At 46.0% G+C, this 16,769-nt stretch overlaps 2 protein-coding genes across 2 annotated transcripts; both read left to right on the top strand.

Annotated features, from left to right (window-relative positions):
* Window positions 1-2,669: 2,669 nt before the first annotated feature.
* LOC110716512 lies at window positions 2,670-4,109 on the top strand. The gene has a single exon (XM_021895146.1). The coding sequence runs from the start codon at window positions 2,670-2,672 to the stop codon at window positions 4,107-4,109; it is 1,440 nt and encodes a 479-aa protein (XP_021750838.1).
* An 11,673-nt stretch (window positions 4,110-15,782) lies between these two features.
* LOC110716511 lies at window positions 15,783-16,268 on the top strand. Its single transcript, XM_021895145.1, has one exon. It carries the CDS (start codon window positions 15,783-15,785, stop codon window positions 16,266-16,268), a length of 486 nt encoding a protein of 161 aa, XP_021750837.1.
* Window positions 16,269-16,769: the final 501 nt, after the last annotated feature.

Genomic DNA, 16,769 nt, shown 5'->3' with positions numbered 1-16,769 from the left:
TTAGTAAGCCTTTTGCCTAAGCTAATTGCATTTTCCTAATTGAATTGGCCTAAATTTTCTTAAATGCATGGTCTCTCTCTAGTACTTTGTAGCTATTTTTCCTAAGCTAATTTATCTAAATTTTCTTAAGTAATTTTTCTTATGGTGTCTCTTTTTGTTAAGTAATCTTTCTTAAGGGGTCTCTCTCAAATGATCTTTCATAAGTGATCTCCCTCTCTCTCTTGCTCTCTCTCTCAAGTGGTATTAATTTGGGAAAGCATGACAAAATCACGCGTCGATCGGTGTAATTAATGTTAATTTTAGTTTAATCTTTCTACTTTTAGCTAGCTTATCCAATGCCCCTGGGGCATTCATTAGCTTTTGCCTAATAATAATAATGTTTAATGTATAATCAATCGTTTAAAATGGGTTAAATAAACTAATGTTAATAATAAAGTTTTTAAAGTGGATATTTTTAATGTATAATCAATCACTTTCTCACCCCTCTTTCTCTCTCTCTCTCGTCCTACTCCCTCCAAAACTGAGATTTACAACTACCTTGATCCGATGAGTAGCGCAAATGAGGCAAGATTAATAGAAGGGGCTTAGGTGAAGATATTGACAACTTTGACAAGGATGTATTAGGGACACGTTTCCTCTCAAGAGGATCTGGTTCACCCTTAATTGGTACTACGTCCGGATCAATTTCTGTTGGAGGAGGTGGAGGAAGAGGTTGATGAGTGGCATTTATGCCACTTTTCCATCCTTTTTCTCAAAGGATTCTCCCCTTATTTGCACTTGTTTGAGCCTTTTTAAGCATTTTTACCTTAGTTTTGCCTTCTCCTTTCCTTTCTCGTGTTTCCTTTCCTTTTTCCCCTTTTTGTTGGGTTTTTTTTTTCTAGTGTTTCTTTGTTGTTTTGTAGGTTTTTGGCCCGTTTGGATGAACCTTTGGATGCATGACGAGCTATGGAAAGGAAATATGATGCTCAAGGATGGCACAATGGCAATGGAGAAGCCGCGGGCGCGGAGTCAGAGGCCGCGGGCGCGGTTGTTCAAGCTTGAAGATGCCTCAACTTTCGGGAGATGCTGCGCCGCGCCCTAGAAGAGGGCGCGGCACCTGGAGCCGCGGGCGCGGCTACTCGAGGCTGGCAGCTCCCCTGATGTCTTGCCGCGGCCTCTCCTCAGCAGGAGAGGCCTCTCCTTTCTTCAGCCGCGGGCGCGGGCGTAGGAGCCGCGGGCGCGGTTTGCTGGGCTAAGCAACTCCGTACCCACATTGGAGAGGGCGCGGCTGATGGCTAGAGGGCTCTCCTTGGTGTTTTATTTCCGTCTTTTATGATGCATATAAATAGTTCCCTCATTCAAGTTTGTAATCATCTTTTATCTTATGAACAATTAGCCCTAATCTTAGAGAGAGAAAGTGGATTATGACTCAAGTTTCCTCTATTGTATTCAACTTTGATCAAGTTTAATCTTCAATCTAGCAACCTTTCAAGCTTTCCTCTTTCATTAATCTCCTCTTTAGTATTCTCTTATCCTTTCTCTTTATTTTATTTATTTGCCTCTTAGTTGCTTACTTCTATTAATCTATTATTTCATCTAGTTATTACTATTTTTATAGTTCTTAATCATGTTTTGTTTTGTGTTTCTTGAGTCTATATCTAATCTTGCTATAATGTTTGTTCTCCCTTCTCTAGGCTAATTTCTTAGCTAGGGGAAGGGGGTGGAAAATATGTGTTGAATATTGGATGAATGATGATGGTTGGATTGAATACATGCCTTATATTGATGGAAGATATGATTTTTGATAGCTTGAGATTATTGTTGCACTTTATTTGATTGCTCTCTAGTTTAAATGCATGAAAATGATTTGAACTAGATTAAGATTACCTCTATTTTAATGATTGCATGAGAATGAGTTGTTAAAGTGGAGCTTTATGGATTGTGCTTCTTTATTCTCTTGTTTTGCTTGTAACTAACAGGATGCATGCGAATGATCCAAGTTAGTATAGACCTCTTCCATTGATTTGCCTTGATGATTGCATAAGAATGAATTGTTTAGGTAGAATCTTGTGTTCTTTGGCATGTTCTTCATGATAGCTATCATTGTTCCCCTATTTCTAATCATGTTTGACACCCCCGTATCCCTAGCGTTGTTTTCTCTTGAGTTTATTCATCTCTATCTTTGCTTATTTGTAGTCTTAGTGCTTAATCCAAGAATCAACAAAAACATTTCCCTTCTTACTCTTGCTTAGTGATTTTGATGTTGAACGAGTGTGCTTCCTTAGTGGTTCGACCCTTTACGTACCCCTATACTTGTATTAGGGTAGTCTAGGATTATAAATGATTAATTTGATTAGGGTAGTAGCTTAACGACCTATCTTATCCCTATCAAATTTTGGCGCCGTTGCCGAGGAGGCGACTTGTTTAGTGTCTATTTTTGCTTTTGTTAGAGTAATTTTAATTGCTTTTCTTTTTGTTTTGTTTATTCTATCATACTTGTCATTTCTAATTGTTTGCTTAGCTTTGGTGAATGCTTAGAAGATCTCAAGGACCACCCACACATCAAATTGACCAAGAGATCAACCGAACTCTAAGGCAAGTCCGTAGGCTTTTAAGAAGAAGGAAGAGGTCTTGGTGCTATAGTTGATAGTGGGAGTGATTCTTACTCTTCAAGTTCGCAAAGTGAGTCAATGGCGGGACAAGAAGATGATGTGTTGTTTCATGAGTTCGGAAATCCGGAGGATTATGATCTCACGGGAGGGATTTTGCTACCCGTCACGGAAACCAACTTCACAATTCATCCCCAATATACTAGAATGGTCCAATCGGAACAATTTTCGGGTTCTCCAAGTGAAGACCCCATAGAGCACCTTGATAGATTCCTTGAGCTATGTGCCATGATACAAACCAATCAAGTTTCTCAAGAGTACATCCGAATGCATCTATTTCGACAATCTCTTTCGGGTAGAGCAAAGAAGTGGTTGAAGCAAGTGAAGCCTAACTCTCTCACGACATGGAGGGAGGTAGTCAAGGCATTCTTGAAGAGGTTCATTTCCGAGGAAAAGACCGCCGAAATGAGAAGGAAGATTGCATCATTTGAACAAGAAACGGATGAGAGTCTTAGTGAAGCTTGGGAGAGGTTCAAAGAGTTGGTACAAGCGTGTCCTCATCACGAATACAATCAAAGTTTGCTCATGAGGTTTTTCTATGATGGATTGGAGCCTATGTCTAGAGCTAACTTGGATGCGGGGGCGGGTGGACAATTGATCAAGATCCCCCAAAATCAAGTGGAAGCAACAATCGAGGAGGTAGCAAAGAATTACTCTTGGGGTGGTAGAAGAAGGAATGCACCAAAGAAAGGTGGAATTTATGAATTGGAGAAGGTTGATCAATTACAACATCAAATTGAGCAACTCACAAAAGGGCTTTCCAAGTTGAACACGAGTGTAAATGCAAGTTCAAGTGGTGGAGCGAGCTCTTCTCAAGTTAACTCTTTCTCTTGTCAAAATTGTGGAGGAACGAACCATGATACATCCTATTGTGGAGGTTTGAGCCCCGAGCATGTAGCGGCATACAACACAAGGCAAGATGGTTTTAGAGGAGGCGACGATGGAGTAGCTTGGAGACAACCACCACCCGGGTTTACATCTCAACCTCAACAATGGAGCCAACAAGCTCAACCTTCTTACAATTCCAACCCCCAATACCAAAATCCACCTCCATCTCAAAACCAAAACCCAAGAGGGATCTACCCAAGGAACAACCAATACAACAACCAACACCAATACAACAATCAAGCCCAAGTGCCTCAAAGAAATCAAGAACAAGCACCTCAAGCGGAGCCAACACCAACTCAACTCCTTCAAGCCATGCATTCACAAATGCAAACCTTTGGGCAACAAATGCAAGAAATAAGAGCTCACAACAAGATGGTTGATTCACAACTAGCTCAATTGGCCGAGAGAACTCCTTTCAATTCACCATCTACTCTACCCGGACAACCACAACCTAACCCTTCTCATAACCAAAAACCCGATACATGCAAGGCAATCACATTGAGGTCGGGAACTTCCTATGATGGTCCAAATGAGGGGATAGTGAGGAAAAGAAGGGAGGAGAAGAGAGTGTGAATGAAGACAAGAGAGGTGAGAAGGAAAAGGTTGATGAGGTAGAAGGAAGTTCGGAGAAGAAGAAGCTTGACAATGAGAAGACAACTTCAATTCCTAGTGAGACTAGGAACCTTGATGGACCGGTTCTGTTTCGGGGTTTTCTGATGTCCTGCGGGAGAGTTACAATACCGAGACTGGAACCGGACGCCTGTACCTGCAAAACAATGAAGACTCCTTGTGGTAGGAGCTCCGCCTCCAACGGTCAAGTTAGTAACTGTTTAAGGAGTGATTAATGCGGAAATTAAGGTGATTTGGTCTCTCTAGGTGAGAGTGTTTAATGTGTAATCCGTGTGTTGTTTCGAGTTCTCCCCCCTCTTAATGAGGATTAAGAGGGGTATTTATAACCTCGGGAAGCGTGCCACTCTCTAGGTTTAGGGTAAACCTAGGGCTGACTGGGCCTCTAAACAGGATTGGGCCTTGTTGGCCGATTTTCCCACTTGGCATGGGTGGACACGTGTCGTGTCTCAATTGGTCCGTAGAGGACGTATCTGTGATTGACACGTGGCAGGCTCCTATTGGCCTACGTGAAGGACACGTGGCGGAACCTGGTTGGTCCACTTGTTAGACGGTGATTGGTGGATAAAAATCCCCTAATCATTTGCCCCTCACAGGTGGCACGTGACTGGTCACGTGTCACCTGTGACAGGTGTCGCATGGTGACAGGTGACGGCCTGCTACAGGTGTCACCTTGCAAATGGCCGAGAGATTTTCCCGCCCAAATTTTGAATTTGGGAGTGACCCTTCGCCTTCTCACTTTGCCTATATAAGGAAGTGCTGACTTCGGTCATTTTCACATTTGAGAACTTTGCGAGAGAACATTCGGACCCCTGAACTTGCTCTGACACTTTGGACTTTTTCTGCCTACCGCCTGCTCTGACAAGCCGTTTGCAAAGGATTTCAGAATTTCATCAATCGTCACTCGTTCAGGTAACCGTCGGTTCTCTTACTCTTAATTTTTTTCTTATTATTATTTTTGAAATGGCACCATGGAAGCACACGACACGACCTAAGTTAGTGATCAGCCGGTCACCGGGGACGGCTGAATCTAGGACTAGGAGTGCCGCCTGCCCTTTTCTGGACCCATCTTTGCCCTTTATACAAAGTCCGACTGTATCTGTGTCTATGCAGAACATGATGGCCAGAACAAAAAAGACTGCTAGGATCTCAAACTCGGACGGCTCCTCTCAAAGGGTGCCAATTAGTGAAACATCTGACCAGGCGCCAGATGTAGAAGTGAAACAAGGCGGCTGCCAAGCCGACAGTTCTGAGGGAGGGGTCAAGGTGGTCCCTTCCCATTTCACCGTTGACATGTCTAATTTTTCTCCTGCTCCTTCTAAGGGAGAGGAGGCGGGCCCCTCTGGGAGAGGGGAGGAGTCGTCCTCTTCGAACTCGTCAGAGGACGAGTCCGAGTCCAGCTCTTCTGGCCACGCTTCTCAAGGCACAGAAGAAAGAAACAGCCGCCTACAAGAAGCGAGGCTTTCTCATGCAGTTGAGAAGGGGGATAATTGGGCGGAGCCGTCCGCCTCTTACCGAGAGGAAAACACCCCCTACTACTGCACGGTACCCCGGGGCCGGATCGCAGCCATGCAAGACAAAGTGGAGAGCTTTATAGCTAACCACAGAATGGGCCCCGGATTTTTACTGTTCGTGCTGGATCCAGAAGACACTGTCGTCTGGCCGGCTGGTACCAGCTATGATGACGGCTGCTTTGGCTGCTATGTGGCGGCCATCAAAGCTGGACTGCGCTTCCCATTACATCCGGCTGTTCAGCGGATTTTAGATGGGTATGATTTGGGGTTATGGCAGTTAGCCCCCAACTCTTGGGTAAACGTACTCGGCTATGTGGCCGGGTGCGAAATGTACGGGGTGGAGCCAAGCTTTGAGGCTTTCGCCCACATGAACTATCTCAGCCGGACCCCTAAGTCGGGCGGTACCGGCTGGTATCAATTAACAAGCCATAGGGGCTACCTCATGACGAGAGGTAAGGCGAACAAATGGAAGGATTGGAGGAACACCTTCCTTATCATCGAGGGTTCAGACACGGAGCTGAACAAACGCTTTAACAAGTGGAATAGGGATCCGCCTCTTCTTGCAGGCGGCCGCAGCATGCCGCCTGTTCCCCCAAAGGCTAAAAAAGAGATCCTAGACAAAGGACTCTTCAAAGTAGAGACTAGGGTGAACTCTACTTCAAGGGTACGAGAGCAAGTACCCCTAAACTGCGTCCCGAGCTTCAAGTGGCTCTATGACGAGTACTTTTTGGCCGCCTGTGGCCTCAGCAGTCGGTGCTCTAGAGGTAGCCGGCCTGACAAATACTCTGTTTTTTCACGCTTTGTTTACTTGGGATTTTTACTAACTTTGCTGTTTATTTTTTGCAGCTGACGCCATGAGTAAAATAACAGCATCCAAGACTGCGGCGGCCATGTTGCGGGCCTCTCTCATGCAACAGTCTTGTACCGACTCCCCCAATAAGGGGGCACCCTTGGTGGGCTTCGAAACTCTTCCTCTTTTTGGAGTAGTTGTCTTATGCATATACTAACTCTTTTTTTTTTTTTTTTTTTTTTTTTTTTTTTTTTTTTTTTTCAGTCGGGCACTCCAAGAGCTTCTTCCTCGCAACAGCCGGACCCCAAGGCCCGGAGGACGACTGTTGCAAGCTCTCCTGGGTCTTCCAGGAAAACAGTGGCGGCTGAGAAGCAGCCGGCCACTTCTTCTAAAACTCCGGCGGGGCCGCCTAGAAGTATGGACAATTACTTGTAAAAACTTTTACACTTGCTTTGACTAGGTCTAACTTGCTTTTTTACGCTTGATGCAGCCGGCCCTCAGGAGCCTGACTTGGTAGAGGTAGCCAAGTCCATGATCAAAGCAGTTCCTCCATCTGAAAGGGAGGCGGTCAGGGGTGTCGGCACCCTTGACCTTGATGAGATTGCAGAGGTCCTTGCTGAGGTATACTTAGCATTTTTTGAGTATTTGAATTCCAGGACGCCTGTTATCTTTTTTTCTTGGAAACTGACGCATGTTTTCTCTTTACTTAGGCCCTGATCCGAGTGAACGGCCTTCGCAAGCCGCTTGATCGGAAAAACAAAGAGGTAAAGGCTGCAAAAGCTATGGCCGCCTCTGACTGTGATAAGGCAATGTTTCAAATTGCCCAAAATGAAGTTCTGACAATTGATATTCTTTATTATCAGGCGCAGGCTGCCGCCGCTATCCGGGCTCAGTTAGAGGCGGCCCTGAAGAGGAACAACGAGCTGGAGGCGACCGTCTCCAATCTCAAGGCCGAGCTTAAACCTCTCCGCCAAAAGATGCTCTCATAGGAAGCCATGGAGAAATCCTTGGCTAACGTAAAGGAACGCCTGGTGACCCAGGAGAAGAGTCTAACTAAAGAGCTCTCGGAGAAGGCCGAGCAAGAGAAGAGAGAGCTCGTCCGAGAGATGATGGAAGACTCTTCCCAGATCCAGCGCATGACCTGGAGCCGCCTCTTCCCCAGTGCCGACTTTGCCTCGTGGGAAAAAACGTACCGCCAGTGTTCTGAAACATATAATCAAGAGATCCTGGCGGCTGCTGAGGACGAGGAGTTGGAGGAGGCCTTGGATGGGGATGAGCAGCCGATAGTGGCGCTTGTGCCACTTGGGGGCAAGGCATCGAAGAAGGCTGCAGCTGAGGCCGAGTCTAGCAAGAAGAATGCTGACCAGGCGGGAGCTGCTAATGTTGAAGATTTGCCCCCTTCTTAAGCTTTTATGTCTTTTTCACGGCCTGCGTGCCGTTTGCTTGTATTTACCCGGCCAGGGGGCCGGGGTTCTGAATATTTTAATCTTCTCTAATGCAATTTTATTTTGCTTGAAATTTGTCTAAGTGTTGAATATTTGATATTGAATTGTACACTATATCGACTGTTTTGCATGGCCGATTATAGACAGGTACGGGTGGTCCGCCTATGCCCCTGGACGACTGGTTGTTTGTTTCCAAGCTGGGCGATCAGTCGGCCATTTATTCAATCGGTATTGGTCCCGTTTAAAAGACTGGATTACCTTTAGGCAGGCGGTCCTGTTATTTGTAAAATTAACCAAGTAAGAAAGGGTTTTCTTACTTGTATTTTGTAGGCTAGACTTTTAGGCAGTCTATGACTGGATTACCTTTAGGCAGGCGGTCCTGTCATTTGTAAAATTAACCAAGTAAGAAAGGGTTTTCTTACTTGTGTTTTTTTTGCTATAGGCAGTCTAGGACGACTGTTTCCTATCAGTGTGAATAGGTGTTGTATGAACTTTTTAATTTCATACTAAAAACTTTTAAGGGGTGACTAAGTAAATATGGCTCTTACCTAGTCGCCGAGTGATTGAGTAGTAGAGGTATCAAGCGGTGGGTACCGGTTGTTCCCCTTTATTCGCCAATGTTTGTTGGCTATTAACTCGAAGGGAAACCTAGTAGGAATAGTGGTTTGAATGCCCTTGTTTGCCAAAAAACAGGTGGTCTATTCAAACTTTTTAGGTTCCATACCAAGTTTGGGAAAGTGACTATGAGTTAACGTTGGTGTTACTCAGTCGTCCTCATTCTAGATTGAGTAGTAGAGGTACCAGGCGGCAGAGGCCAGCTAGACCCCTTGATTCGCCAATGTTTGTTGGCTATTAACTCAAGAGGTACCCCCTGCATTTATCCCAAGTAATACAGGCGGTAATCCGACTCAGATGTCAACTGTTACCACTAGTTTGGTTAGTGATAAAAGTTATCCTTGTCTCAAAAACGGCTACGTGGTTGCCCTTGGGGACAGTCGTATAGGTGCCGTGTGATTAGTTTATAGAACAATGTTCCACCTAAAAGGGAGCTGCTCTCTGCGACGAATTTCATCCGGATGGATGCCGTCGGACGCCTGCTATAATGTTGGGACAGGTCGAATTGAATTTTTATATTTTGATCAGTTGGCTTGACACCTGGTCTGATCATGTTTTTTGATAGTTCTTGGTGAACTATATTATGTGAGGGTAGCCGGTCAAGCGGCGTGCCCCTCTTAAATTAAACATAGAGAGTGGCCGACTGTTTGTCAGTTGGCATGCCCCTCTTAAAATAAAAATGAATATAAACATGGAGAGTAGCCGACTGTTGGTCAGTTGGCATGCCCCTCTTAATACAAAATTGAATAGTAATTTGCAACTTTATTCAAGTAGTCCTTGACTTTATTTTTTCAAAAGAAATATTTCTTAAGATTATCTATGTTCCAAGTTCGAGGTAACGGTTGGCCGTCTGGTTTTTCCAGACGGTAGGTACCGTCTCTAACCTCTTCATATATTCGGTAGGGGCCTTCCCAGTTGGGAGTTAGCTTGCCAGACTCGTTAGCCCTACCAACAGCTTCCATTTTTCTAAGTACAAAGTCCCCCACCTTGAGTGGACGCCTGTGCACTTTTCTGTTGTATGATCGAGTCATTCTCAGGCGGTAAATCTCATGGCGTAAGACAGCATTGCCTCTCTTTTCAGGGAGTGAGTCTAATGCCAGGCGCATGGCTTCCCAGTTTGCCTCTTCGTCATATAGCATTACTCGAAGAGTCGGCTCGTAGTGTTCTATTGGAAGAACAGCTTCCGCACCATAAGTTAGGAGGAATGGAGTTTCTCCAGTCGCCCCTTTTTCAGTCGTCCTAATGGCCCAGAGAACATGTGGTAGTTCATCCGCCCATAGGCCGCCTGCTCGTTCAATCTTTTTCCTCAGACCGTCTGAGATAATTTTATTAAAGGCTTCTACCTGGCCGTTTGCTTGTGGACGGCCGACAGATGCAAAGCAGTGTGCAATTCCTTGGTCACCCAACCAGCTTTTGAGAACATGCGTCTCAAATTGGGGACCATTATCAAAAACCATAGACATGGGAACCCCGAACCGAGTGATGACATTTCTCCAAATGAATGAAATTACATCCTTCGTCTTGATTCCCTTAACAGCCTCCGCCTCTACCCATTTAGTGAAGTAGTCGACGGCAACAAGTATGTACCTTCTTCCGCCAGTAGCAGGCGTATATGGACCCAGAATATCCATGCCCCACTTAGCAAACGGTAGGGGGCTATGAATGGTGGTGAGGTCAGTAGCCGGACGGTGAATTAGTTTGCCAAACCTTTGACACTTATCACATTTTTTCACCATCTCCATAGCATCTGCTTCTAAGGTAGGCCAAAAGTAGCCCTGCCGTCTTGCCCGTCGAGCAAGCGTCCTTCCGCCTATATGTGAAGCACAATAACCAGAGTGAAGATCGTCTAGTATCTCTCGCCCCTTTTCTGGAGTAACACACTTTAAGAAGGGTTGAAGGTACCCCCTTTTGTGAAGTTCTCCCTTTATCATTTCAAAATTGGTGGCTCGTCTTTTCAGCACTGCCGCCTGTTGATGATCATCCGGCAGGGTACCATTTGTCAGATATGCCCTGATTGGATCCATCCAGGTTGAGCTTCTGTCTAAGATTCCAATAGGGTCTCCCTCAATGCTTCTCTTCTCCACTACTTCCCAAAAAACGGTTCGAGGAGTATCACAGGAGGCGGATGATGCTAATTTTGAAAGTGCATCCGCTTGGTTATTCTCTGATCTCGGTACTTGGACCAGATGGAAATCCTCAAGGGAGCCGACTGCTCGACGGACCGCCTGTAAATACTTGATCATGGCCGGATGGGTCGCTTCGTATTCGCCATTGTACTGACTCACTATTAATTGTGAATCGGAACAGGCGTCTATTTTTCTTGCCCCTGCCGCCTTGCACATGCGGATTCCGGCTAGTAAAGCTTCATATTCTGCCTCATTATTTGAAGCCTGAAAACTGAAGCGTAGAGCATACTCGTACCTGTCACCCTCTGGCGACTGACATATGACGCCTGCTCCACAACCATTTAAAGTAGAGCTTCCATCCACATATACCTTCCAGACTTGATCTGGAACTTGAGAGTCAGGGGGACGAGTCATCTCAACAATAAAGTCAGCAAAGGCTTGCCCCTTCACTGCTTTTCTAGGCTCGAAGGTAACTTCGAGGCTCTATATTTCTATGGCCCATTTGATCATTCGGCCTGACGACTCCATGGTGGTCAGTGGCCGCTTGATCGGTTGATCTGTATACACGACGACTGCATGCGCCAAAAAGTAGGGCTTTAATTTTTTAACAGCCATGAAGAGTGCAAGACCAAATTTCTCTACTAAAGGATACCTCAACTCGGCATTTTTCAGCACATGGTTGACAAAGTAGACCGGGAGCTGACAGCTGTCTCTTTCAGCAAGAAGAACAACACTTAACGCATGATCAGAGACAGCCAGGTACATGTAGAGTAGTTCTTTGGGCAAAGGGCTGACTAGCCTCGGCAAGGAATGCAAATGAACTTTCAATTTCTGGAAGGCCGCCTCAGCATCCGGCCCCCATTCAAACCTTGCCTTTTTCTTAATTGCCTGGAAAAAGTATAGGCATTTGTCGCCTGATCGACTTAGAAATCTTCCCAAGGCCGCCAGACAACCTGTTAACTTCTGAACCTCTCGGATGGTACGAGGCGACTGCATGTTGATGACCGCCTGCACCTTCTCAGGGTTCGCCTCTATTCCTCTCTGATTAATGAGAAATCCGAGAAATTTCCCAGACTCAACTCCAAAGACACATTTCTTGGGATTGAGCATGACATGGTGCCGCCTGAGTGTGGCGAAAGTTTCTCGAAGGTCCGACAGATGATCTGTCTGAAGTTTAGACTTGACAATCATATCATCAATATATGCCTCGACATTTCTCCCAATCTGATCAAAGAACACAGTGTTTATCATTCGTTGGAAGGTGGCCGGGGCATTCTTAAGACCAAACGGCATGACCGTGTAACAGTATAACCCTTGATCAGTGACGAAGGCCGTCTTCTCCTGATCCTTCTTCCATAAAGGGATTTGATGGAAACCAGAGTAGGCGTCCATGAAACTCATCAAAGCATGGCCGGCTGTTGAGTCGACCAGGTTGTCAATTTTAGGCAGAGGGTAACTGTCTTTTGGGCACGCCTTGTTCAAGTCTGTGTATTCTACACACATTCGCCAGGTACCATTCGGCTTTTTAACAAGCACAACATTTGCAACCCAGTCTGGGAAGTAACATTGCCGAATGAACCCTGCATCAAGTAATTTTTTAACTTCGGCAGCTGCCGCCTGACTTCTTTCTTCGCCATAGTTCCGCTTCTTCTGCCTTACCGGCTTCTTTTTTGGATCCACAGCCAGTTTATGTACCGCCAGCTCAGGAATAATGCCTGGCATTTCATGGACTTCGAATGCAAAGATGTCCTTGTATTCTTTCAACAGATTGTGAAAGTCGTCACCTAGGACCCCTAGAGCAGTCGTCCCAACTTTAACTGTTCTGTCAGGACGTGAGACATCTAAGATCAGGTCCGTATGCTCACCGGCCGGCTGAGGGCGGAATTCATCCGACCGCTCCTTTGCCAATGATTGCTATTTTTTATCTTTTCTTGCGGCCCCCATCTGGGATGCCTTTCTTTTCTTGCCGCCTGCTTCTTGAACAGGCGCATTATCCTTGACATTGTCAAGGTCAGTTTTTCCTCCACTGGACCCAGCGGCCATAACAGTGGGCTTGACATCCGAGAGATAGCACTCTCGGGCCATCCTCTGATCTCCCCTTAGGGAGCCGACTGTTCCATTATCCCTCTCAAACTTGAGCAACATAAGAGATGGGATTATTACAGCCTTGGAATTATTTAGGGTTGGTCGTCCCAGAATCATGTTGTAGGCCGAGAGTTCTTCTACCACCAGGAACCGGACTACCATGTGTCGTCCTTCCCCTTTTTCACCCAAGCGGATGGGTAAATCTACTCGTCCTACAGGGTGGACGACTCCCCCTCCAAACCCTACTAAAGGATGGGAGGCCGGATGTATGCAATCAGTCTTGTATTTCAATTTTGACAGGCATTTGCTACTGATAAGATCTGAGGAGCTTCCGGTATCTATGAGGATTCGGCCAACTCTCTGGTTGGCCACTTTACATTCAATGACGATAGGGTCGTCATGCGGCCCCCTGACCCCTCCTAGATCTTCCTCAGTAATGACAATCTCAGGAAATGAATTTTTGGAGGGCCGTTCTGGGTGAACAGAATTTACATCTAGCCGCCTGATATTGTCTTTGTTGCCCCTAATAGTGGGGCCTCCTCCTGCGAAGCCGCCTGCAATAGTGTAGACGACTGCATCATCTGTATCAGAGCTGTCGGCCTGTTGATTCTTTTTGGCCGACTGTTTTTTCGAGGAAGTGCTCCCCGTGGATTTCTTGACAAAGGAGTCAAGATCACCTTGCTCAGCCAGGCGGTCTAGATACCGCATGAGACTGATGCATTCGTTGGTGTGATGACCAACATCTTCATGATAATCACAGAATTTGTCTTGGTTCCGGTTGCTTGCAGAACCCTTCATGGGGACCGGCTTCTCAATAGAGATCCGTCCCTTGATTTCCTTTAGGATAGCTTGGCTATCCTTGTTAAACGCATACTTTGGGGAGTATGGTTTGAATTCTTTTTTCTTCTTCTGGGCCGGCTGTTTAGAGGAATCAGCCGCCCAGACCTCTTTTCTCTTCTTATCTTTGCTTGACGACTGTATCTGTCGTCCTTCTTTTTTGTCGAACTTTTTGTCGCCTTGTTTCACTGTACTACAAAGATCAGTTGCCTGTATATAGGCTTCTGCTTCAATCAAGGCCTCCTGAAGAGTCTCCACCCTCTTTCGAACCAGATCAAATTTTGAAGGTCGACCCGTCTTTGAGACCCCTGAAAAAGTCAGTATAAGCTACCTCATCCGGTAACCCTTGAATCTGTATTCTCATCAGGTTAAACCGCCTGATGTAGGATCGAAGCCCCTCCTTCTCACCCTGCTGAATTGTTCCCAAATCAAGGGTCGTCTTCTTCGCAGGAATGTTCATGGCGAAGTTGGAGGTGAACAAGTAAGCAAGCGTTCTGAAGTTGTTTACACAACCAGTCGGCAGGTTGCCGAACCATTGCTGTGCAATTCCTTTGAGAGTCGCTGGAAAACACTTGCACCAAGTGGGATCATCCAACCCTTGAAGGTACATTAGGTTGGAGAATGCCATCAGATGATCTTCTGGGTTAGTAGTGCCATCATAGGCGCCTACTAACACATTTTTCACTTTGGCCGGCTGAGCGGCTTCAGTGATTTCCTTGGAGAAGGCCGACGGCTGTTCACCAAGTCTAAGCAACCGTAGCTGCCAGTCCAAAGGTTGGACATTTTTAGCTGTGTGTCCACCAAACGGAGGTGGCTGCATAAAATAATGTTGGTGTGGTACAAACGGTAAGTTTGGTACCGCCTGGTCGCTATGAAAGCCTGACTGACGGGAGGTGCCGCCTGACTGACTCTCATGATACGACTGGGTATGCCTCATCGAGGTATTTCGCAGACTTTCTTGGAAATTTGAAGTAGAGGCCGACTCTGACAGTCGGTCACTCTTCTTCTGTTCTAACAGCAGACGAGCGTCTGTGTATGTTTTCTTCGACCCGTCCGCCTGAATGTGACGAACAGGTTTCCTATTTCCTGGAGTAGGAAAACGGTATTTTGTGAGGTCAAGGGCAGGCGGCTCCCACTTCCTGGATTTAGGATGAGGAGTTCCCTCTCGCCCTTGAACCGGCTTCCTCTTACCTGAGGTGGAAGGTTTCTTAGCCGACTGTTCCTTGGCCGGAACAGGCTTCTTATTAAGCAACTCTTGAATTTCTCCCTTGAAGTCCCTCATGAAGGTCATGAGTTCGTTCCTTGTGATGGGAGCAGACCCATTAGTCGCCTGCTGCCGAACAGACGGTGCGCCTGTTGGCTCGCTTACAGGTTGAAAATGTTCCCGTTCCCTCCTTTCGGTCTGACGGGTACGTCGGGCCCTTAGGGTCCCGTCTGGAGCTGTGTGAGCTTCAACTTCAAGTTCATTGTCAGTATCATGGTCCGACTGGACTTGAGGGTCGTCTAGGGGACGCCTCTCTTCAAAAGTCGGTACAAACGTGGATGCCATCTCAGAAGTACTCTCCCCACAGACGACGCCAAAATGTTTCGGGGTTTTCTGATGTCCTGCGAGAGAGTTACAATACCGAGACTGGAACCGGACGCCTGTACCTGCAAAACAACAAAGACTCCTTGTGGTAGGAGCTCCGCCTCTAACGGTCAAGTTAGTAACTGTTTAAGGAGTGATTAATGCGGAAATTAAGGTGATTTGGTCTCTCTAGGTGAGAGTGTTTAATGTGTAATCCGTGTGTTGTTTCGAGTTCTCCCCCTCTTAATGAGGATTAAGAGGGGTATTTATAACCTCGGGAAGCGTGCCACTCTCTAGGTTTAGGGTAAACCTAGGGCTGACTGGGCCTGTAAACAGGATTGGGCCTTGTTGGCCGATTTTCCCACTTGGCATGGGTGAACACGTGTCGTGTCTCAATTGGTCCGTAGAGGACGTATCTGTGATTGACACGTGGCAGGCTCCTATTGGCCTACGTGAAGGACACGTGGCGGAACCTGGTTGGTCCACTTGTCAGACGGTGATTGGTGGATAAAAATCCCCTACTCAGGTTCCTTTTCCAAGTAGACTTGCGGAGAGGAAATTGAATGACAAGTTTGCAAAGTTCCTTAGTGTGATGAAGAATTTGCACATTAATCTCCCATTTATTGAAGTTGTGACACAAATGCCATCTTACTCTAAGTTCCTCAAGGAAATCCTCACCAACAAAAGGAAGCTCAATGATGAGCTTATCACCCTTACACATCAAGTGAGTGCTCTTGTCCAACATAAGATGCCCAAGAAGGAAAAATACCCGGGGAGTTTCACTTTGCCGGTGAAAATTGGGAACATGGAAGCTAGGGGTGCATTGGCCGATCTTGGAGCGAGTGTTAGTCTAATCCCTCTATCCATTTCTCAAAAACTCAATATTGAGATTATCCCTACAAGGAAGACAATTCAACTAGCCGATCGGTCGGTAAAATTTCCTTGTGGAGAACTTGAGGATGTTCCAATTCAAGTGGGACACATCTATGTGCCTTGTGACTTTGTAGTGATGGACATGGAGGAGGATGTGGACACTCCCTTGATCTTGGGTCGTGAAGCTCTTAAAACTTTGGGGACGGTCATAAATTGCAAGAACAATACCATCACATGTGAAGTGGCCGATTAGAAGATAGTTTTTGAATTTTCTAAGTTGCTCAAGACCCCCATGGTTGAAAAGTGCTATAGGGTTGATGTTGTGAATGAGGAGTTGGACCGCTTAGGGAGAGTCATGATAAAGCCTCAAGATCCAATGGTGGAAGCTCTTACATGCAAAGAAGAGTTCCACTCTCAAGAGGCCAAAGAATTTGTCATGGCAATGGAGGAATCCTCAAAAGAGGAAGTTGAACAACAAGGCGAGATTGAGCTTGAATCAAGGGAGGAGAAATTGGAGGAGAGCTCTAAGCCTCCTCCCAAGGTAGAACTCAAGCCCCTTCCCCCTTCTTTGAAATATGCTTATCTTGATAAGGAGGAAAAATACCCCATTATTGTCAATGCTACCCTTGATGGACTTGATTTGGAAAAGTTGCTTGATGTTTTGAGAAAATATAAAGATGTGATAGGGTATAGCATTGATGATATCAAGGGTATTAGCCCTTCTTTATGCATGCATCGTATTCATCTTGAAGAT

This window comes from Chenopodium quinoa, unplaced genomic scaffold (genome assembly GCF_001683475.1).
Source record: "Chenopodium quinoa cultivar QQ74 unplaced genomic scaffold, ASM168347v1, whole genome shotgun sequence".
NCBI classification, from domain to species: domain Eukaryota; kingdom Viridiplantae; phylum Streptophyta; class Magnoliopsida; order Caryophyllales; family Amaranthaceae; genus Chenopodium; species Chenopodium quinoa.
Note: the sequence above shows the minus strand (reverse complement) of the source record. Positions and strands in the feature narration are given on the sequence as shown.

Bases quoted from the DNA above. Each gene is read 5' to 3' on its own strand.
- LOC110716512 (XM_021895146.1), top strand. From the start codon at position 2,670: ATGGCGGGACAAGAAGATGATGTGTTGTTTCATGAGTTCGGAAATCCG.
- LOC110716511 (XM_021895145.1), top strand. From the start codon at position 15,783: ATGCCATCTTACTCTAAGTTCCTCAAGGAAATCCTCACCAACAAAAGG.